Source organism: Anser brachyrhynchus (genome assembly GCF_964034855.1).
Source record: "Anser brachyrhynchus genome assembly, chromosome: Z".
In the NCBI taxonomy this organism is placed as follows: Eukaryota; Metazoa; Chordata; class Aves; order Anseriformes; family Anatidae; genus Anser; species Anser brachyrhynchus.
In genome coordinates this window covers 19,707,067-19,729,375 of record NC_137697.1, presented here as the reverse complement: position 1 = coordinate 19,729,375, position 22,309 = coordinate 19,707,067, and the positions used below count along the sequence as shown (strand labels likewise).

The 22,309-nt window shown below is 41.9% G+C and overlaps 1 protein-coding gene and 1 long non-coding RNA gene across 4 annotated transcripts in view; one reads left to right on the top strand and one right to left on the bottom strand.

Moving 5' to 3' along the window:
* Window positions 1-526: 526 nt before the first annotated feature.
* On the bottom strand, window positions 527-9,385 carry LOC308185253. The gene is made up of 3 exons (XR_013943219.1): window positions 8,029-9,385; window positions 6,889-7,441; window positions 527-6,776 (listed from the first exon to the last, which is right to left on the bottom strand). It is a non-coding gene; the product is annotated as an uncharacterized lncRNA (long non-coding RNA).
* A 1,237-nt stretch (window positions 9,386-10,622) lies between these two features.
* Window positions 10,623-22,309, top strand: part of TENT2 (terminal nucleotidyltransferase 2) — a 43,999-nt gene continuing 32,312 nt past the window's right edge. For 2 of the 3 annotated variants that reach the window (XM_080573127.1, XM_080573125.1), the window contains exons 1-9: window positions 10,623-12,935; window positions 13,067-13,166; window positions 13,862-13,936; window positions 14,699-14,890; window positions 15,210-15,329; window positions 18,223-18,472; window positions 19,410-19,524; window positions 19,635-19,726; window positions 21,118-21,184. In XM_080573127.1, the coding sequence (XP_080429253.1) occupies window positions 14,736-14,890; window positions 15,210-15,329; window positions 18,223-18,472; window positions 19,410-19,524; window positions 19,635-19,726; window positions 21,118-21,184 (799 nt within the window). In that variant the 5' untranslated portion in view covers window positions 10,623-12,935; window positions 13,067-13,166; window positions 13,862-13,936; window positions 14,699-14,735. The remainder of the gene's footprint in view (window positions 12,936-13,066; window positions 13,167-13,861; window positions 13,937-14,698; window positions 14,891-15,209; window positions 15,330-18,222; window positions 18,473-19,409; window positions 19,525-19,634; window positions 19,727-21,117; window positions 21,185-22,309) is intronic. The other variant, XM_080573126.1, reaches the window with a different exon arrangement.

Genomic DNA, 22,309 nt, shown 5'->3' with positions numbered 1-22,309 from the left:
TGAGAATTACACTTAATCTATAACATTTAGGTAACCAAGTTACAAGCATCTTTTCCTGTCTTACTGTATGCAATCTTAGTGTCAGATAGGTTGCAGGGGGAAGGCCACAGCTCCAATCAGAGGCATGTAACACCTTGCTATACTGCACATGTGGCTCCACTGCTGTGGAATGCTGCAGTTTTTCTCACATGGCAGGAGTCAAACCACCAGGTGAGCTGTGGCTAGCAGGTCATCCTCATGACAGGCACCAAGGTTCTGTGCTGCCAGGACATGACATAGAGACTCTCTGAATTGTGGGGGACACCAAAGAAGTCTTGTCCATGAAAAGAATGTGCCGCAGTAGTCTATATGGTCATGAAACAGGTGTTGCTTAGATATTTGTTTAATATATTTTTCAGAGGCACATTAGCAAATACATCCATATGTTATGAGATAAATGAACAAATGCAGTTGAGAAAAAAGTATATGCAGGATTATCCCACAGAAAGAGTATTGTCAGCTCCTCTACCCAACACCAGGGCAGAGACAGAAAATGATAAAGGATAATTTTCCTCCCCTTACTGCAAAATGTTGGAAGACACAGCTAAAAAAATTCTTCCTCACACATTTAAGGCTTAATTAAGAAAGTAAACATAAGCATCATTTTCTACTTTTTCTTATATTCTGATCTATAGACTAACTTCTAAGTACCATCTTTCTTTTCTCTCCTGTTGGTGTACACAGCACAGTAGAAATGAAAGCGGCATATAAGATCAGTCAGCAGGCAGAGGGCAAAAGGATAACTACTGCACACTAACACCCCCTCTTTTTCCGTCTATTTCAGTTTAAGAGGAAGGCTTGTATCTTCAATATAATTGAAAATAGAATAGGTATGACAAAAGATTAAAATATTTTGCACAAAGTTGAACTTCAAAGCTGTTGTCTACAAATTTTGAATAGACAAAAGCAGCTGCCAGTCATTTACAGAGATCAAACTATAGCTGAGGCTGGAAGGGATCTCTCTAAGTTCTCCAGTCCAACTACACTGATCAAAGTAGACCCAACTACAGCACATTACTCGGAACATTATCCAGTTGAGTTTTAATATTCCCAAATATGGAGACACCACAACCATTCTGGGCAACTTGTTCCATTGTATGACAAACCTCAGAGTGAAAAAGTTTCTTCCTATCATTAAACAGAATTTCAGAGGATTTTATGATGGAGGACTTTGTCTGCTGTTTTAGAGAAGTGTGTTCGGTTTCCTCCTGAACCCCAAATGTCTATGAGTCTAAAAGCCCCTTCACCTGTATCACAAAGTCACTGAATGGTTGAGGTTGGCAGGGACCTTTGTAAGTCACTTGGTCTAACCCTTCTATTCAAGCAGGGCCACCTACAGCAGGCTGCACAGGATCATGTCCAGATGGCTCTTGAAGATCTCCAATGGTGGAGACTCCACAGCCTCTCAGGGCAACCTGTGCAAGTTGTTGCAGGGATTCAATGCCTGAAGGGCTGTGGGAGTCCTTGTGGGACACAGGGCAAGAGCATTTCAGGGTACCTAAATGTTACGAGGGGATGTTGTTCAGGGGCTTATGCTGGGATGTCCCGGGGAAGACCCGAAGACAGGGGAAGGGGATGGTCCAGCTGGATGGGGGAGGAAGCAGTGTGGGCAAGGAGAAGGAAAGGACATTGGGAGGTGCACAGAACAGCTTCCTGCTCCAAGCTGCATAAGCCAGGAGGTCAAACCAGGAATCACAGAATCATAGAACATCCTGATTTGGAAGGGACCATAAGGATCATCATGTCCTACTCCTGGCTCCACACAGGACAACCCAAAAATCAAACCGTGTGTCTGAGAGCATTGCCCAAATGCTTTTCAAACTCCAGCAGCTCAGTGCCATAACCACCACCCTGGGGAGCCTGTCCCAGTGCCCGACCACCCTCTGGGTGCAGAACCTTTCCCTAACACCCAGCCTGACCCTCCCCTGTCCCAGCTCCATGCCGTTCCCTCGGGTCCTGTCGCTGTCCCCAGAGAGCAGAGCTCAGCGCCTGCCCCTCCGCTCCCCTCGTGAGGGAGCTGCAGGCCGCCATGAGGCCTCCCCTCAGCCTGCTCTGCTCTGGGCTGAGCAAACCAAGGGACCTCAGCCGCCACTCATATGTCTTCCCTTCTAGACCCTTCAACCATCTTCGTAGCCCTCCTTTGGACACTAATAGTTTTATCTCCTTCTTATATTGTGGCTCCCTATATTACACACAGTGCTCAAGGTGAGGCCACGCCACTGCAGAGTAGAGTGGGACCACCATTTACGTCTCTCAGCTAGCAATGCTGTGCCTGATGCACCTCAGGGTCTGGCTGGCCCTTTTGGCTGTCAGGACACACTGTTGACTCATGTTCATCTTGCTGTCAACCAGAACCCCCAGATCCCTTACTGTGGGCCTGCTCTCCAGCCTCTTGTCCCCCAGCCTGGATGTATAACCAGGTTTGCCCCATCCCAGGTGCAGGATCTGGCACTTGCTCTTGTTAACTTCATGTGGTTGGTGATTGCCTAGCCCTCTAATTACTCAAGATCTTTCTGCAAGGTCCTCAAGGGAGTCAACAGCTTCTCCTTACATAGTATCACCTGCAAACCTACTTAATATGCATTCCAGTCCTGCATCCAGACCATTTATAAAAGCACTGAAGAGAACTAGCCCTAAAGCTGAGTCCAGAGGAACCCTACTAATGACTGGTCTCCAGCCTGACATAACCCCTTTTACTACAACCCTTTGAATCTGAACCATGAGACAATTGTTCACGCATCATACTATGTGCTTGTCTGGCTGTATGCTAGGAGGCTCAGGTCCTTCTCCAGCCTGCTTTTGAAAAGGGAACCACGGACAGGGCTGTCAGCATGGCTTCTCTTCATAGCACTTGGATTAGCAGGTCCTTAGGGCAAGTGGCCCAGCTGATACTCAGGACTCAGACAGCCCTGTCCTGCTGCTTGGAAGAGGGAGGCTGGGAGAGGATGAGCAAACTGGGCTGTGCTGCAGCATATGTGGGAAACAAAACCAGAACCAAGAAAGACTCCCTTTTTGCCTTCCCACGTTGCAGAGACAGTGCTGGAAAGCATTCCCTGCAGAGGGTTGTTGATTGGTTCAAAAGAAAACTCCCCAAAATGCTTCTAGCTGTTTATTGGATGTTGAGGAAGCACAGGAGCTGAGCACGCAGCTGCAGCATGCCAAAGCAGAGGACAGTCCCATTGCAGGGCTGGCCAGGCACTGCCCTGCACTCAGCAGTGCTGGCTGCCCCAAAGCGCTGGCTGTGGGAGCTTGCAGGGAGGAGGCACTAGAGGGCCCTGCAGCTGTGTCACCCTGCAGTGCTCACTGGCTTCCCACAGGCCAACTTCTTCTGTCCACGGGCTGTTTGATGCTGGTCAGCAGGTGCAGTTGTAGTGCCACCGTGGGGACCTGCTCCGTGCCCTCTCCCTGGCCACATGCCTCTGGTGCTGGGCGGACACGCTGACCACATGCTCCTGTTAGCCAGAACCTGCTTGCACTGCATGCAGAATGTGGTCAAAAGGCCGCCTGCAGAGCAGGCTCTCGTGGCAGCCCACTGCCAGATGCAGTGGAAGCAGGAACAGCGGCAGCAGACGGGCACGTGGGCTGCGTGGCGGATGGTGCCTAGGCAGATGGGGCACTGGCAGCCTGCCTGCTGCAGCTGTCTCACGCTGCCCATCTCTGCAGAGCTGTTCTGCTCCAGAGCCTTCTGTGTGCCTGATGCCATGCCCTGCCAAGAGAGGTTTCCCAAATACCTCTGCTTTTTTAGCGCTGGGAGGAGAAAAGCAAAGGAAAACCCAGAAATCAGTGGGAGTGAGGAGATAAGGGCACCCTGAAGGATGTCCTTCCAGGTGCATCCCTGTGGGCCACCCAGCCCAAGGACAGCCCCTCCTGTCCTGCCTCACCCCCACACACTGTCCCCAGTCCCAGACCCGCAGGACTCCTGCTCTCCCCCAGACAAGCAGCACAGCTGGAGTTAGCACAGGGTACCTGAAGGAGGCAGCCAGGGAAGATGGAGGGACTGGAGTCTTCCATGGTGCCCACAGCCCTGGTACAGCCACCCTGTGAGACCCACAATAACCCCACCAAACAAGACTCTGCACAAAGGCACTGCTCCACTGGGAAGCCCACAGTCCTGCAGTCACTTGAACACTGTGTGTGTGCCCTCACAGAAGCCCTGGACTGAAGGCACTGGCACCGAACCAGCATCTGCTCTAGAGCAGTGAGGTCATGGGCAGTCACAGACATTTCTCAGCCACATCCCTGGGGGGCCAAGGGCCACCCACAGAGGAATGCTAATGTCCCAAAGGTGGGAAGCCTGCTGCTTCACAGGATGTTTGCCATCTTCTTTTGGGGTTGTGGGAGAAAGGGTTTTAACTGCAGGTTTGTCAGGTCCTGTGATGAGAGGCTGGTGCTCCTTGGGCATGCTCGGCCAGCAATTTGGATGGCAGAAGTGCAGGCGTGGAAGCCTGCTGACCTCCTTAGTGCAAACAGAGCTCCCTGACTTGGCTCCTGCAAGGGCTGTCAAAGGAACAGGACTTGCCCATTGTCTCCTGTGAGAAAGCCCCAAAGGTTGGAAGGGGTTTCTGGAAGTCCTCTCGTCCAACCCCCCTGCTCTGCTGTACAGAGGTGTATTGTCTCATGTTGAACTTGTCTTCCATGAGGACACCAAGATTCCTTTCTGCAAAGCATCTTTCCAGTCAATCCCCAGCATATACACTATTGCGTGGTCTTACTCCTTCCCAGGTAAAGAGCTTTGCAATTCCCCATGTTGAACTTCATTAGGTTCTTGTCAGTCCATTTCTCCAGACTGTTGAGGTTGCAGTAGCTGGCAGTATTACCCTCTAAGTATCAGCTACTGCTCCCAGTTTAATGTCATCAGCAAACTAGCTGAGGGTACGTTGCCCAAATCTCTTTTGGAGATGTTAAATAGCATTGGACCCAGTATTGACACCTGGGATACACAACTAGTTACTGGCCTTCAATTTGACTTAATGTCTTAGCATGGTAGATACACTGAGGTGGTGGTCCTGTCAGTCTTCATGTTGACTGTATGGGAGTTTCTTAGCTTTTTCTCTGTGTGTGTTGTGTTACCAGCAATTGCTGACAGCAGAATGCTGATTCCAGACAAGCCTATGTAACCAGATGTATCCTGGATGCACCCTACGTTTTAAGTGCGATGCAACACTTACATCTGAAAATAAACATTCAGATAGAAAAGAGGTGAAACATTGATTCACTGGTGTTGTAAGCAGAGGAACAGTTTGAAAGTAGACAGTAGAAGGCCTGACAATCAGCCTCAATAGACAGGATTTTAGTGGGGCAAGGAAAATATTTCTGACTGGGAATATAAGGAGCTGATCATCTGCGGGAAACGGAGGTGTGTATTGTGGGTTTTGAACTGAATGGAGTCAAGATAAACTTCACTGACTGTCTGGTATATGAGTGGGTTGCTGGTTTAAGCATGTTGGGGAGAGAACAGGCACTACAGAGTTACAGTGAGTAGAGCAGGGAAGTGCATACTGGTGCAGTAGAAGTAAAACAACTGAATAGAAACAGGTATCTATATGGCAGAAATAAAACTCTGGGTGTGGAAAGAAAATTAAACATATGTACACATGCCAGAGGGGCATGTGGAGATTGTTATAGAAAAGGACTTTAAAGTTAAAATACTGTTGCATTGGATTCTATATATAAGAAAGAAATGTCTCAATAATTGAGAAAACTTCAGGTAGTCCTTTTTGAACTGGACAGGGGAAATCTCAGTTTTGCAGCCTAACGCAAAATTTGCAGTTTTCATAGGGCGTGCCAAGCTGTTGGGAAGGAAACCAGAGTAGGAGCAAGAGCTGTGTTCTTGTGAAGAAGAAGATGGAGTACTGGAGGGAACAATGCACATTTGTAAAGCACTCGTGCTCTTTTTTTTTTACGCTTTGCTGAAGAAGCATACCACAATCATGGGTAAACTTTCCACAAAGTACCACTTTCAATTTACCTCCTGTAAATTGCCTGTGTTTTCTACAGTTCTGCTCTTGCTGTGATGATGCTCTGTAATGTGATAGCCACACTGTGCTATTTCAGAAAAAAACACTTGTTAATACCTTGGCCAGCAAGTTAGCTGTAGTAATATTTTCTAGATACACCATATAGTCACCTTAATATCAGCGTGCAAGGAATTTACATACAGTCAGTCACTGGTAACATCTGATTTCTAACATTTGCTGAGCAGCCAGTGCAATTAATATGTATTATAAATAGCATTCAATATCATCAGAATTCATATAAGAAAAAGAGGGCACCTATAATGGAGTTGTACAAAGAGAAAGTAATTAAAACCAGTAACATACTACCTACCTAAAGGTGTAGAGTTAAGGTTTCCATGGCAACCTTAACTCTGCATTTCCTGCCTTTTGTATTTCCAAAGCTTAGCTTCAGTGTTGCTTTAATATAGTATTTCGCACTGAATATTTTTACCAATAGGATTATTTTGAAACCTGAAGTTTCTAGGGCTCCTAATACTAACCCAGATTGCACAGCAACATTATAAATTATTCAGAAGAAACTGTACTAATACAGAGCTCACAACAAAGATCAAACTTGCCTTAAGCTGGGGTAATGTATTATGGATATGTTGTAGCCTCTTCATAGATAAGGTGCTGGCAGCTTCCCTTTGGAGCCCTGTTTCATTTCCTCTATGACACTGGCTGAAAAACTATCTGGCTTGAAAAATGTCAGATTAAAACTGAAAGCAGGAAGAAACATGTCTGCAAATGTAAAATGGGAAAAAAAAAATTATTTGAATTACAACTCACTAAGGAACATACACCATGTGCATCTGGAAAAATGAAGACCATGAATAAAAGCAACACTGAATACCTGTTGCAGTAAACAGAAGTATTCCAAGTTTAAACCTGTAACTTTTGATTAGACTTCTGTAACTCACTTAGGAAAGAGTGCATATGGGCGTTCCATGCATATAAATACCTGTCCATCTCTTAGGTGCCTGCATTGTAGAGAGAAAGTCACTTTTATAGGTTACTAGTAACATAAATGTTAGTACTCTGACAGAGAGAGACACTTGGGTTTGCAGAATCAAAATACATAGGTCAAAATCCTTAGAGAATGCTCTACTTAAATGCTAAGTAAAAAACATATTTTCAGTTATTCCTATTTTAAGGTTTCATAGAAAAACACTGAAGAAAGCACATGTACACGTATTGTAAAGTTTAAGGTACTCTTGACACTTGACAACAAAAATACTCTGATTTCTAGAGTAAAAACTCTGAAATACTAGAACATTTTATTTCAAAGTTTTTATAGTACGTATAAATGTACTTCATTCTGCCAAGTGGCAAAACTTGGCAAACTTTACAACAGCTTTTGTGTACAGAGGCCTGTACTACCCAGAATAGTAGTGCTGTGATTTAACCTGGTGTTGTGGTTTAACCCGGCTGGCAGCCAAACACCACACAGCCGCTCGCCCACCCTCCCCCCTCCCTCCCCGGGATGGGGGAGAGAAACGGGAAAGTGAAGCCCGTGAGTTGAGATAAAGACAGCCCACTAAGACAGGAAAACAATAATAACAACAACAATAACAATAGTGACAATGGCAATAGCACCAACAACAACAATGCGCAAGAAAACAAGTGATGCACAACGCAACCACCCACCACCCGTTGACCGATGCCCAGCCCACTCCCGAGCAGCCGGCCCCCCACCCCGGCCAGCCACCCCTATATATTGTTTAGCATGACGTCAGATGGTATGGAATACCCCTTTGGCCAGTTTGGGTCAGCTGTCCTGGGTCTGTCCCCTCCCAGCTCCTGCTGCACCCCCAGCCTGCTCGCTGGCAGGACAGAGCAAGAAGCCGAAAAGTCCTTGGCCTGGTGTAAACACTGCTCTGCAACAATTAAAACATCAGCATGTTATCAGCGCTCTTCTCATCCTAATTCAAAACATAGCACCCTACCAGCTACTATGAGCTACTTAACTCTGTCCTAACTGGAACCAGGACACCTGGCAGGCAGCTGAGCACTAGTAGACAGCTGTTCCCTCACTCCCTTTGCAGTGGGACTGGGGAGAGAATTAAAGACAGTAAACGTGTGAAAGCTCGTGTGTTGGGATAAGGAGAGTTTAATAAGAAAAAGGGGAAAATAAACAAAAGAAAAAGAAAAAAAAATCACAAGAAAAGCAAAAATTACAAAGCAAATGATGCATAACACAACTGCTTATGACTAGCCAGTTGATGCCCAGACATTCCCCAAGATGTAGCAGCACGCCCAGCCAACTCCCTCATTTTTATTGTCCAGCATGACGCCACGTGATATCGGACATCTTTTTGACCAGTTTGGGCCAGCTGTCCTGGCTGTGTCCCCTCCCAGCTCCTTGTGAACCCCCAGCCTCCTCGCTGGCAGGGCAGCACAAGAAGCGTAAGAATCCTTGGCTCTGTGCAAGCACTGCTCCGTAACAACTAAAATGTTGGTGTGTTAACAGCATCACTTTCATCCCACATCCAAAATATAGCACCGTACCAGTTACTAGAAAGAAAACTTAATTCTATCCCAGCCAAAATCAGGACTTACCTTTAATAATCTTCTAGTGGAGGGGAAAAGAGAATGGAATTCATATACAGGTCTAGCCAAAAGATATACTTCTTTGTCAGCAAAGCCACTATTTTTTTCCCCCTAAAATACTATCATCATATATATCTGAGTGACCAAAATTATTTTTTAAACATGGGAAAACTGAGTCAAACTGGGTGTTTGAGTCAAACAAACTGGGTATTCAGCTGCATTATCCACAAACAAGTAACAAAGCAAAACCAGACGTAAAACCAGGAAGGAGACAGTAAAGAAGTGTAATACAACAGTATCTAAGTTGACCATCACAGCTAGCTTTCACACCTACTCAACCTTCCGCAGTGCTAGGAACTCAAGACACCAGGTAGCAAGCAAGTTGTAGTTTATTTATTAGCGCACAGTAGGTCTTTCCTAACTTGTTCAAACTTCAACCCTAGTTGAGACCTACTAAGTCTATGCTTAATTTAGAAAAGTGTAAAAGAGGTAATACTTAATGTCTCAACAAAATGCTTGGTGCTTGAAGAAATAAAAAAAAGATTGCATCTGTTTGTCCCCCAGTCTGGCTATATTAATATATACATACAGTTAATTTATTAATTAAGTATTGTCTCCAGATCCATTAACCCTAAATGGTTATTTCTCAGCCACTGATAAAAAAAGACCAACTGGGCCACAGTGAAATGTCTACTAGACCTTTACAACAATAATCAAAGTCCTTGATAAAAATCTAACCCTCAGTAAATGGTTTATAAGGCAAACCTCACAAAAACTTTACTCACTAGTTTAGGACTTGATGAACATTAATATCCTCATGGGATTACAATGGACTAAAAATAAATAAATAAAAAGTGAAACAAAACAGTTTTGTAGAGCTGTGCAGAACAGCTGGCATCATTCACTGTTTTCAATCAAAGTTCATGGCTCCATTTATTTATTTTACAACTTGTCTTTATTCACATGAAAGAGAAAACAGTAAAATTTAGGAAAAATCAGAACTTAGACTTCCCTTTAAAAAAAGCTGTATCTAAAGGAGTCTAATTACAAAATTTACAAAACTGGAGCACTGAAGTCATGAAATTACTAGCAAGTAAGGACATTACATGAATTAGTGCACAACAATAATGTTTATCACAACAGTCTTGGTTCTCATCAAAAACAAATACTGTAGTCTCAGCAGTAACCTAAAATGGCACAGTACAAATAATGAATCTGAAAAAGATAGATCACTCATATGTATGCACATTTTTACATCATCTCTCTCAAATAAAAACAACTGTGCAAACATATTTTGCTATAAATTAGTACAACAGATATATAAAATTTGTATTTTAGAATTTTAAGCTAGAATTCATAAGTACATGTATACTGGTTGTATAGTTCCTATACATTTTCGCATCAATGCTTATGGTATACTTCTTACATGTAGTACACTGTATACTGTGTGATCGGTATATACACTTAATAAAAATACAATAAAAACTTATTGTAATCAATAAATATATCAACTTATTTCTCAATTAAAAAGCACCAGAGAAAACACATATAGGAGTAACACAAATATCACTGAACCTGGTTCAACGCTGAACATCAGAACTAGGCTGTTAGACAGTGAGAAAAAAAAAAAGTTGCATTTATTTAATTAAAACAACAACAACAACAACAAAAAAAAGCACTACTACTTTCACCTTCACTATTTGCTTGCTAAACTTTTGAGTCTTGTTTTCAATGCACTAGATACTGACATGGACACCAGCCAACGTTTACCAATAGATTTGTGCTTTTTAAAAATAGTTTCTTAATGTACACTTGATTTAACTTCTTCATATTATTATTACAATCTTCTATTGCTTTCCTGAGGAAAGCTGCTTTTTGCCTTATACATAACATTTATTTTAGACCTACATCTCTGGTTTAGCTTCATTGCCAGAATATCCTGATTTCTAAACAAAACGCTAAGTACATCATATATATCAGCTGCAATCTTCACTTTGGATCCTGCACAATATTAATCCCTGGTATAGCTCAATTTATTTAATTAGAGTTACATTTCTTTCTTTCTTTCTTTCTTTCTTTTTTTTAATGTATTTGCCATGTTTAGTCTCAGTGCAAAATACAAAAATGGCATACTTATACTGAAATACTGTGTTGATACAAGTTTCATTATTTCAGACCCAGTCCTGGAGACTAGTAACATAAAAAGCAACAATGTATTATGGCTGGTTTTGATACTCAAAAATGTTTCAAGAAAGTTGAGCTTCCCTGTAGGGAAAGCATGAGCACAGGGCTGCTTGCTAAAGTATTCAAAACATACTGCTTCCTCAGTTCCCACAGGTATTACCTACCCAGTGTTAAGAGAGCAAGAAAAGAGCCTATAGACTTTTTAAGATTTTAAGGTTTCCATAAAAGAATAGCTTTTTCTTCTACTTATGCTGCTTGTGCTATTGAATGTCAAACTGCTCTGACCAAGCTTTCCAGCACTATTACCTTCAGACAGCAACCTAAACCTGAAGCATTTCAGCCCTAAAGAAGTTTCAGAAAATTGTGACCAACACCAAACAGGAACTTAAATGTTGTGTAAATTTTTCCTTTCTATGACAGAGATTGCAGCTGCTGGATCAGAGTAGTAACCAGAATTGCTGTATCCAGAATTGACTTCTGGAAAGTATCTTCTTCTCTATCCACTAGAAATAAATATTATTTATATTTTTTAGAGGTTGAATTCAGCACTCTGCTTCTATTACAGACCATACTTCTTTCATTGTTCATTCAGTTTCTCTGTTGTTGTTCCAATTAATTCGCTTTACAAACTGTTCTAATAATTATACCATTTTTATTCTAGAACAATATTCTCTTTGGAGGCAGAAACACAAGACCAGTCCTAATCCTATTCTGTTTTGGTATTCAAGTTAAATTTCTAGTGCTAGTTCTCAAATTCCCTCTCTTACGGTTGTTATCTCTTGACCAGCAGTCTCATTCTTTGCATGAATGACTAAAACCAGAAGTAAGGCTTTGAAGCTCTTTTCTGATATAAGAGGATCTGAGCTATCCTTTAACTTTCTGAGATCACAGTTGGGGTCAGGATGTAAGAATGCACATATTGAAAAGAATAGAACAATACCTCTCAGCACGTCAAAGCAGAGATTTGTCTCATAAGGCTGTTGCTGATCTTTAAAACATCAGGTTATTTGAGGTGCTTCACTGAAACATGCAGCTATTTTGAAAAACAGATGCAGGTATGACATGGGGTAAAATCCTTAAGACTGAACACTCTGCCAAAAAAAAAAAATAAGGTTAGATTTAGTACCTAGATTAAGGCACACATTAAATATCAAGTTGTGCCGAGCAGCAGAGGAAAAGCACACAATGAAAAACATAGCAACACAGGTTACTTAGGCACATGCTCTTCCAAATTATTGTTTTTATCTGTACACAAAATGTGATGCTCAATGCACAGGCCAGAACCTTTAGCCATGACAGCTCCATCTGTGGCCAAGGTAAGTTCGCCAGTGAACCAGTCCTCAACCTGCCCCTTCTTTCTGAAAGATGGCAGCTTCCACGGTGTCTCCACACCAATGCCTAAGCTCTTGATCTCAGTCAAGCGTTCACTGATGGTAACTCTCCTTCTCCCAGGGAAGGAATCAAACTTTGGTGTGGCTCCCGCCTCATGAACTCTTTCATTCTTCAGCGTACGAGTGTTTTGACTCATCTTGACCTCATATTTACCCCTGCACATCCACAATCTCTTGGGGCCAGCTCTTTGTTTATTTACCCAAATATTACCTCCTTGACACACGTCTGGGCTGTAGATAATGTAAACAACCAACACCCTTAGAAACCAAAGGTCCTGTATTATCAGCCCTGCGTTTTGGCCCGACTCGCCGCCGCCCGCCAGCACGACACCGAGCTGCCACCTCCTTCTTTCAGCCCTCCGCCACCGGGGAACGCGCCGCCAGGCGCTGCCCAGACGAGCCAGCCGCCTACAGCAACGGCTGGGCACGGGGAGCACACGCCGTGCGCCCGGCCCTTGGCTCGCTTCCTTGCGGGCAGGCGCCTGCCCCAGCCCGAGGACCGCACCGCGGCCCCCCGCAGCAGCCCTCCGCCATCTTCGCGCCGCCATGCCGGCGGCCGCCATGTCCGCATGCGCCCAGCGGGGGGCGGCGGAGGCCGGTCCCGGCGGGGCGGGCGCTTCCTGGCGGCGGCTGCGGATCCGGGTGAAGGGGCAGCGCCCGGCTGGAGGCTCTCTGTCGGGCTACGGGACGTGCTGCTGCCCGAGATCCGCGCTCAGACGCAGAGTACGGGCGAGGCGGCTGCCTGAAGCGCGGAGGCCCCCTGATCCGGCCCGGTGTGAGCGTGCGGAGGGGTTGGCGCCGCCAGGGGGACCGGGTGGCTTCCGCCGGGCCGCGGTGAGGCGGGAGGGCCGCGGGGGGGCTCGCTCTGTGGGGAGGTGCCAGCGCCTGCTCGTTTGTTTCCCTCAGGAGTACGCGCCCGCCTGGAAGAAGTGCCCGCCCGAGGAAGGGTGTTGCAACTGTGATGCTTGTGAGTCTCCTTTTGGAGAGCCCTGCGACTTCCTTCGAGGTACTCAGCCCGGAAAGTCGCCATAAATGCTGTCATAGCTGCCGTGAGACGGCAGCCTGGCGTTGTTTTGGGTTCCGAGTGGGGGGGACTTGTGTTTAATGTTCCCTTCGTTGCTTTTGATTTGTTTCCTTTTCTTGGTGGTTACGACCTTAAAGGTTGAAAACTGTCACTTTCAGAGCTAAATTAAACCCTGATTTCTGATGCACAGTTCTGCTACTGATGCTAATTAATTATATCCATCAACTCCTCACGTATACCGTAGAGAATGCCTTAAAAGTGCCCGGGGTGCTTAGAGACGAGAGGAGGGGTGTTAACAGCCCTTGTGCTGCCTGTCTGTGCTAGAAATGGGAAGTTTAAGGGACTTGCTTCTGTGAAAGGTTCCTTCAGCAAATTACGAATTTCTCGCTGGAATCCTTACACTGTCTACTAACTTCCTTAATACAACTTCCGTGTGTATTTTGGTTTGTACTGTTTAATGGGTTTGGGGCTGCACATAGATGTCATTCAGACAGCATGTAAACCTCAGGGACAGGAGAGAAAGAAGTTTTCACTAGTGTGGACTCTCATCACAAGAATCACAGAATCATAGAATATCCTGAGCTGGAAGGGACCCACGAGGATCACTGAGTCCAACTTGCAAGAAGGAAGGCTTGTCATTGCTGAGCAAATAAACTCCTTGCATCTTATTTGTGTAGGTTCTGTTCTGATGCTGCCTGCAGCGACAGTAGGAGCTGTCCGAGAAGGTCAGAACACAACAGCAATTCACAGTGGTAGGTGAAAGATGACATCAAGACACTGGTAGCAGTGAGCTCTTACTATAATAAAATTAGGAATAGCTGGTTTTATTTCAGAGTATGACATAATGGCTATTAATGTAACTATTAATGCATTTTATTACATATATGCATATAGTTTAAATATAATATTTATATATATGTAGTGTATTTATATACATATAGATTGATAATTGAGAGAACCTAGAAGTGTTATGTTATTCTGAACTTAGACTACTCTGTAGCACTTTTTCCACTTCTATTACTATAGCATTGGTTTGATAAAAGTTCTTGGTATAATAATTACAGAATCACTGCCATTATTCTTATGACTTCTGAATGTTCTATTTAAAAGATTTTGAACAAACTTGTGTTTGAGAAACTTGTGAGCCTCTTGTGTTTGAGTTTGCACTAACTGGGTAAATCGTTTTATGCAAGGTGTTAAGGTTAATCACGAGCAACTGTGTTTGCCAGTGACACACCTTGTTTATTTGCAGGGTTCTTATGTAACGGAAACTTAAAATAGAAAACAACTGAAGAAACTTCAACTGTCAATTGAAGTGTGAAACTTGGAGAATATAGTATTTTTATTTTGCATCTTGTCCTGAAAGGAGATACAACTAGCCCAGAATTAAAATTCTTTTAAGCAGTACATAAAGATATATTCTAAACAGTTCCAAATTTTAAACCCAAGAGGTTAAAAGGTAACTAGTAGTTATTCGTTGCCTAATTTTGTTTGTTCGTTTGTTTTGAATGTAGGTAAAAGGATACATGTTTACTTCAAGTGAAAAGGAGCATGTTCCCAAATTCCTCCAACTTGGGTTGTTCACCCTTCCCTCCAAAACATCGACAGCAGAATATTTTTTTCAACAAGCTTCCTGTAAATATACCACCTACTCTTTTCTCTAACCAGCAAATTATTGATGCTCAGATCAGCTTTCAGAATGCTGCGTAAGTACAGTAAGATTTGATATAAGGGAGTGAGTTGAAAAATACAGCTACTGTGTTATAAAAGAATTTCTGCTAATGGAAGGTGTTTTTCAGTGTTTTTAACATTAAACTGTATTAGGTACAAAATAGAAGGGTGTCGTGTAAAACAGAGTTCTGTCATCTATGTTATTGACTTGCAAGTTTTAATGCACTCCTGTGTTGTGTGTACTGCACAACAAACGTCATTGCAATAGTTAGAGTTGATAATGCACAGAAATGTGACCAACTTGTAAAAAGCCTTTTAGTAGTTGCTACATGAATTAACAGTTACGGACTTTAGTCTTTCCAGGGATCTGTTGAGTGTGAACCTTGCAACTGCTGTTATACCACAGACACTGACTTATGGAAATGGCAGTCCAGTACATACATCTTCTGCTCCTGTGTCATTCCGAGGAAGAAAGTAAGATGATGGGGGAAGTGGGTGTGGGTGTGTCTGATTAATTATGGTTGTACTGTACCCATGAGGATGTTTGTCTAATACCAATTTTTTGTGTGAGTTTAATTTTGTTAGAAGTTTCAAGAATAGTGAATAAAACTTTTTGATGAAACAGGCCATGTCATGGCTCTTAAATCATTCTTGTATCTGCTTTTGAGAAATTTTAGTCTTCATAAGGGACTTAGTATGTGTAGTTTTTCTTTTCAACAGTTGTGGCCTTACAGAACTGTGACTTGGGTGTTTTGTTTTAGTACTAAAACAGATCATAGTCTGTGTATGCTTGACTATAGGAGAGTTTGTGTCAATAAATGAGTGTTCCCTTCCTGTCTCAAGTTAAAACTCTTCAACGTTCTGGGGAATTGTGATGTCTTACTGATGACACGGTAGATGTTTCTTCTGTTTTTGCTTAATTATGTAATGTTTTATTTTTCAAATAGAAAGTGCTAAATTCAGGCGTATATGTTCTTTTTGTTTTTTGTTAAAGAGAAATTTTATGGAAACAATATGGCTACTTTTCAAACAAGTAAGAGAGAGACTTAGTTTATTTATATATATGTGTATGTATAGATAGATAAATACAGATATGGTCTGGGCAGAGAATGTATTGAGAGCAGCCCTGAGGAAAAGGACCTGGGGGTGCTGGTTGAAGGGAAGCTCAACATGAGCTGGCAATGTGAGCTTGCAGCCCAGAAAGCCAACCAAGTCCTAGGCTGCATCAAAAGCAGCGTGGCCAGCAGGGCGATGGAGGTGATTCTGCCCCTCTGCTCTGCTCTTGTGAGACCCCACCTGGAGTGCTACGTTCAGCTCTGGGGCCCCCAGCACAAGAAGGACATGGAGAGAGTCCCAAGAAGGGACACAGGGTTGGTCAAGGGGTTGGAGCACCTCTTCTATGAAGACAGGCCAAGAGAGTTGGGGTTGTTCAGCCTGGAGAAGAGAAGGCTCCGGGGAGACCTTACAATGGCCTTTCAGTACCTAAAGAGGGGGCCTTACAGGAAAGCTGGGGAGGGACTCTTTGTCAGGGGGTGCAGTGATAGGACAAGGAAGAATGGCTTTAGGCTGGATGGGGCCCTGAGCAACCTGATCTAGTGGGAGGTGTCCCTTCCCATGGCAGGGGGGTTGGAATTATATGGTCTTTAAGGTTCCTTCCAACCCAAACCATTCTGTGATTCTGTGATGTGAATTTACATAACTTAGTTACTTCAGCTGCAACAGGAAGAGGGATTTCAGATTAAGAGTGTGGTTTTTATTTTCACTTAATGTATTAGAAAAAATTGCTTTATGACTTTAGAAACAGTAGTTGATAAGTATTTGCACAATTTTTAATTATGTGAACAAGCTGTTTCAGATGAAACTTTATCTTGATAACTATTTCTTGTATGCTGTTCCTGTACCAGATTTAACAGATTTAAGAACAATTAAGTGCAATTGAAAGCACAGAGATAAATTACAGTTGAGTATACAGGCATCCCACAAACTAAAGAATTTCCTGGATTCATGCTGCATGCATGTTGTTTTTTTTTCTTGACCAGCCTGGCTTATGGAAAGCTATGCTATGTTAAGAGCTTTGCAATCCACTAGTTAATCCGTAGATCATGAGTCAACTCTTCTTAAGGTATTTTTGCTGAAGATCAGCCATGTAAGTTCTTTTCAGTTAAAATAAACTGAAACAGTTTCGTGTTTTGATTTAGCATTATGTTGTGAGTTCCTTTAAGACTGAGTGTAGGTGATGTTAGCAGAACTTCTCTCAGACTTGGTGACTGAAATGGTGACTTGAGGTCTCTTCAGTGAAATTTTTTTATTTAATTAATAATACTGTCTGTCCAGATCCCCAAATGATGTTGATGCCATCTTTCCTGACTGCAAGAATAATTGTAGTTTTATAAATAACTAATTCATTGATACATATGAACATTGGATTTCATTTATTTTTTTTTAATTTAACAACCTCGTACTAGTAAGCTTATATGCAATACTTGATATATAAGCAAAACATGAATATCCTCTCATATTCGCTTTACTATGGATAGACCACAGTACTCAGCCATTGATCAGCTCTCATTATAACTTTTTCTTAATGAAGGGTTTGGTTACCAAGGGGCTGTCTGTAATAAGATCGCTATGTGTCTTACAAGGTACATGAATTCCTATGACAAATGAGTTAATGAAGAAACACAAGTTTGTGTTTCAAAATGAGACATTATGACGTGTGACTTAGTAGAATCGTTAGGTTGGTTTGTCAAAAGAATAGTGGTCTTATTTTGCCTGGATTACACGTTTTCCTACCTATATACTAAGCCTACACAGACAAATGCTACATTTTGAGTGACTATTCTGATAACTTTCTTTTTCTCACCTCCCCCCTACTGAACTTACCTTATTCATCAGGGGGTATTCAGAATTCACAAAACTTCTCACTGCACTTCTGTTGATTTCAGTTTAAAGAAAAGTACATTTAAATAGTCTGTGCATGTCTTTTTTATAATAAAAAAGTAGTTGGTCACAAAAATAGTATGACTAGCATTTATCTTTCTTAGCTGTCCTAATTAACTGAATTTGCCATTTAATTTCAAAGTTAATATAAATACTGTTGTTTTGTAGTTCTGGTTGTGTCAGTTCACTTCAATTGTAGCTGCACTTTTGCAGTTGTGTGTTCTCTCTTCCTGTTCCAGGTTTATTTCACCTAATATCTAGGATGGACATGCCTTTTGTTCTGTAGAATAACACTTGATTTTAGTGAAATAGTCACATAGTTTAATCATTAGTATTTGTACTTTGCACTAACTACTCTTTAGTCATAGGTTGGAGCTGGCAAGATAGAGGAATTACTGTCTTTTTTCTTTTTTCTTTTTTTTTTCAGGAGACTGAGTGAACAAAGTGTTCCATATGATGTCAAACGACAGCGGTTTGATTCACCTCACCATGAAACAACTGTAGTTAACCTAGCAGTGCCTTTACCAGAAGAACATACATATTCCTTTCCAAGCTCAACTCCATCTCCACTGTTCAACACACGTTATGTACCAGATTTAAGTGTATGCGTCCCTCCGTTGCAAGATTCTTCGTTTCCATATGTTACAGAAATCATACTTCCTGTGGCCGAAGATAAGGTAATCTCCTTCTATTCCTGTGTTTGACATCTATCTTCTCTGTAGATGGGGTCTGATATTGCTGAGGGAGGCCATTCACATTTCATCAGGGTTCTTTGATGGTGTCTTGTGGTCTCTACTGCAGGGCTGCCATTAGAAGGAGTATCAAAAATGTAGCTGCCACTAGGCAGCTAGGTCCTAGGCATTTGAAGCATTTTTGGGGGTAGGCATGTTGTTTTCTTGTGCTGTTTGATTTTCACGTTGATTTCAGGAAACCTACATCTGCTCCAGAAACAGTAGAAATTGAAGGGATGGTGCATTTATCAAGGATTTGGGGGCAAGGAGAATCCTGATAAAATCATCAAACAATGGGAGATAAGCTCTTTTTTTTATGAAGAAAAAAAAAAGCTTGTGGCTAATTAGTCTTAATATTTTATCTGCCCAACATGACGAAAGATTTTAGTATGTATGTCTGATCATAACATATGCCAGTGGTGGTGTTAAAGAGAAACGGTAAATATCTGCTTTCACTAAAGATTTAACCACTTCTCTAATGGTTTGCGTTGGGTCAAAAAAATGAAGAAAACATAAGTCAGTTTTAGTGTTTAATTTTGTCCCAGTTACTGGTAGGAAAACAGTTGATATTTTAGTCAGCAGAACATATTTCTGGTCTCTTACTATTTATTTGCTGAAAGGTTGCGGATACTGATGGGACAACAATTATTTCTTGTGGATAGGCATTTTAAAACAGATTGAGCAAATTTAAATGTAAAAAATTCACAGAAACTTCTTCTGGGGTAGTGTTCAGGATGAATTCAACAAACTAAAACTACACTACAGAACAGATCACATGAAACAACGCTGGGCTTTTTTTTCAAATGCAGTTTTCTGTTTCTTATAATGGCAACAGGAAAGAATGTTCACTTCCTTTATCTTTACTTTTTGAATGTGTGTCAAGTTAAGTCAGCAGGTTTTGGAGTTGTTTCAACTATGTCAGCAACAGACCTCTGATTTGAACAAAAAAGAGCTCTGCAGAATAGAACTCCAGAGGGAAATTCAGCGAATTTTTCCAAGTATGTTTTGATTACTTAATACTTGTCTCAGCACTGTTGATATTCACAGTTCTTTCCTCTAAACTTTGACATGTCACATCAGGTTTTAATCTGTGGTTCTCTTGTTACAGACAGCAGACTCTTTTTGGTTGGGTCGTCACTGAATGGATTTGGCACTCGTAGCAGTGACGGTGACTTATGCTTGGTGGTTAAAGATGAACCAGTAAGTAATTCTACTCTGCTCTTGTGAGACCCCACCTGGAGTGCTGCATTCAGCTTTGGGGCTCCCAGCACAACAAGGACATGGACTTACTAGAAAGAGTCCAGAGGTGGGCCACAAAGATGATATAGAGACTGGAGCTCCTCTCCTATAAAGACAGGCTGGGGGAGTTGGGGCTGTTCAGCCTTGAGAAGAGAAGGCTCCAGGGAGACCTTACAGCAGCCTTCCAGTACCTAAAGGGGGCCTGCAGGAAAGCTGGGGAGGGACTCTTTGTCAGGGAGTGCAGTGATAGGACAAGGAGTAATGGCTTTAAACTAAAACAGGATAGATATAGCTTAAACATAGGGAGGAAATTCTTCACTCAGAGAGTGGTGAGGCACTGGCACAGGTTGCCCAGAGAAGCTGTGGGTGCCCCATCCCTGAAAGTGCTCAAGGCCAGGCTGGATGGGGCTTTGGGCAATCTGGTCTGGTGGGAGGTGTCCCTGCCCAGGGCAGGGGGTTGGAACTGTGTGATCTGTAAGGTCTCTTCAAATCCAAACCATTCTATGATTCTAATTAAAATATATTTATAATTAGAACAAAGACTTTTTGTTAGGTGCACTCTCTAATAACTTAAGCACTTCATATTCAATAACTTTTAAAAATGTATGTGCTTTTATAAAGGAAACTTCTAAAATGAGGATAAACAATCAAGTTCTGATTGAATAACATATTTCTGCACTGGTGATAGCTATGGATTATGGCTCCTGTAACATTACAGTTAGTAAGTTAACCCTATAAACCCTTTTACCCAACAGAATATTCCAAAAATAAGCATTGTCTTCATTTCACAAATGGACAAAGCATAACAAAACACAAGTAGGTTGCCAAGATCATGAAGAAAGTTGTTTAAAGAACTCTAGCTCATTTTAGATGCAGGAACAACTTTCTTATTTTATTATTTAGACTCTTAGACGCTGATTTTAGTGAGCAGGCATAAGAAGGAATTTGATATGCAAAATATTTTAAGTATCTTTGTAAGAGAATTATTGAGAGAATTGATGTAACAGAAAAACTTAGGGCATAATTTTGAAATAATTGGAACGTGAATTAGGAGGCAGGAAAGGAATTACTACATTTTTTGTATAAGCAGGGCTAGTTCTCCCTCAAGTTATATAGTTTGTGAATGTCTGATAGTTACTTTGCATGTTAGATATGAATTGTTCTGTCTGGCTTTTGCCACACTAAATGTGTATGTAGACTGAGGAATCTGTTGGTATGCGTGTTCATGTCTTACTTTAAGAATTGATAGTTGTTTTAATTTGAAAAGTAAAGTCATGCTTACTGTATAAGAATAAGGAACATTTAAATGAGAGATAGCAATGTTTTTCTTTAACTTTAGTATTATATTTCAGGTAAATCAGAAGACAGAAGCAAGGCATGTGCTCAGCTTAGTCCTAAAACTCTTCACTACTAAACTTTGTAAGTTCCAAGCTACAATGAGGTGGTAAGACTATTGGCAGTTTTGGAAGAAGTTTTGATGCACAGTTAGAATTACTTGATGTACTTGCCTGTTGTCTACCATCTAATCACAATATTATTTGGAGCAAAGTTAAAATATTTAGTAAATCATTACTTATCTTGTATGATGGTACTGATAGAAAAACCTAAGCATTGCACTCCAAACTAGTAGGCTTCAAGTATGGGTAGGATCTCAAATAATTTTTGAGTCATGGACCACAACTGAAGGAGTTGGAGGCAGGAATAGTGGATTTCTTTTTGGGAAGTGTCTGTTAGTGAATTATTACCAGTCTTTTAGAATGAGTGCCTTCCTGTGGACAGTACTTTTAAGAATTCGTAAAGTAAGATATCACTTGCATTAGGCTGTGTAGAACTTTATATTTTGAGCCTTGATACCAGTGAAATAGTTAACTTTTGTGCCTAGTGAAGAAAATTTAAATGTTGGCAGTACTAGCACATACAGGAGAAACAGGTCAATTCATTGTTCTTGTAAGTTCTTGTTTAGACTGCCTTCACATTAAGAATTCTCAGGGGGTAGTTCTTGACTTGCAAGTGAAAGCCTCCTACTTCAAAGAGGATTTTGTCCAGTTCTTTGAATTAAAAAAGATCCTGTCATTTTATTATTATCAATGGCTGTGTCCCCCTAGTTCTTAGCCTTGTGATGCATTCTTTGATGCCATTCCATATACTGCTCTTCTGAACAGTCTGCAATGGCAAGAGGAACAAACCGTTAATTTCTATGCAGACTTCAACAGTTCTTTACCAGCAGGTGTGCATGCCCACATTTCAACAGCTCTCTTGAGGAGAGACTGATCACATCTGTCTCAGTAAAAGCATCCGATATTTAATGACTTTTTGCTATTGTATATTGACGTTTTTCTGTAAGCAGTCTCGAACTTAATCTGGTATGCCTAGGATGCAGGTAATATCCAGTGCTGAGAAACACAGTGATAAAATAGTTGTGTTTTTAGAGACTGGAAAGAGAGCATCTAAATAAACTATCACTTAAAAAATACATATACGGTGCTCAGTGAGAGAGTTTTAGACAAATTCAAGTCTGTTTGCCAGGGAGTACCAGTAACAGAA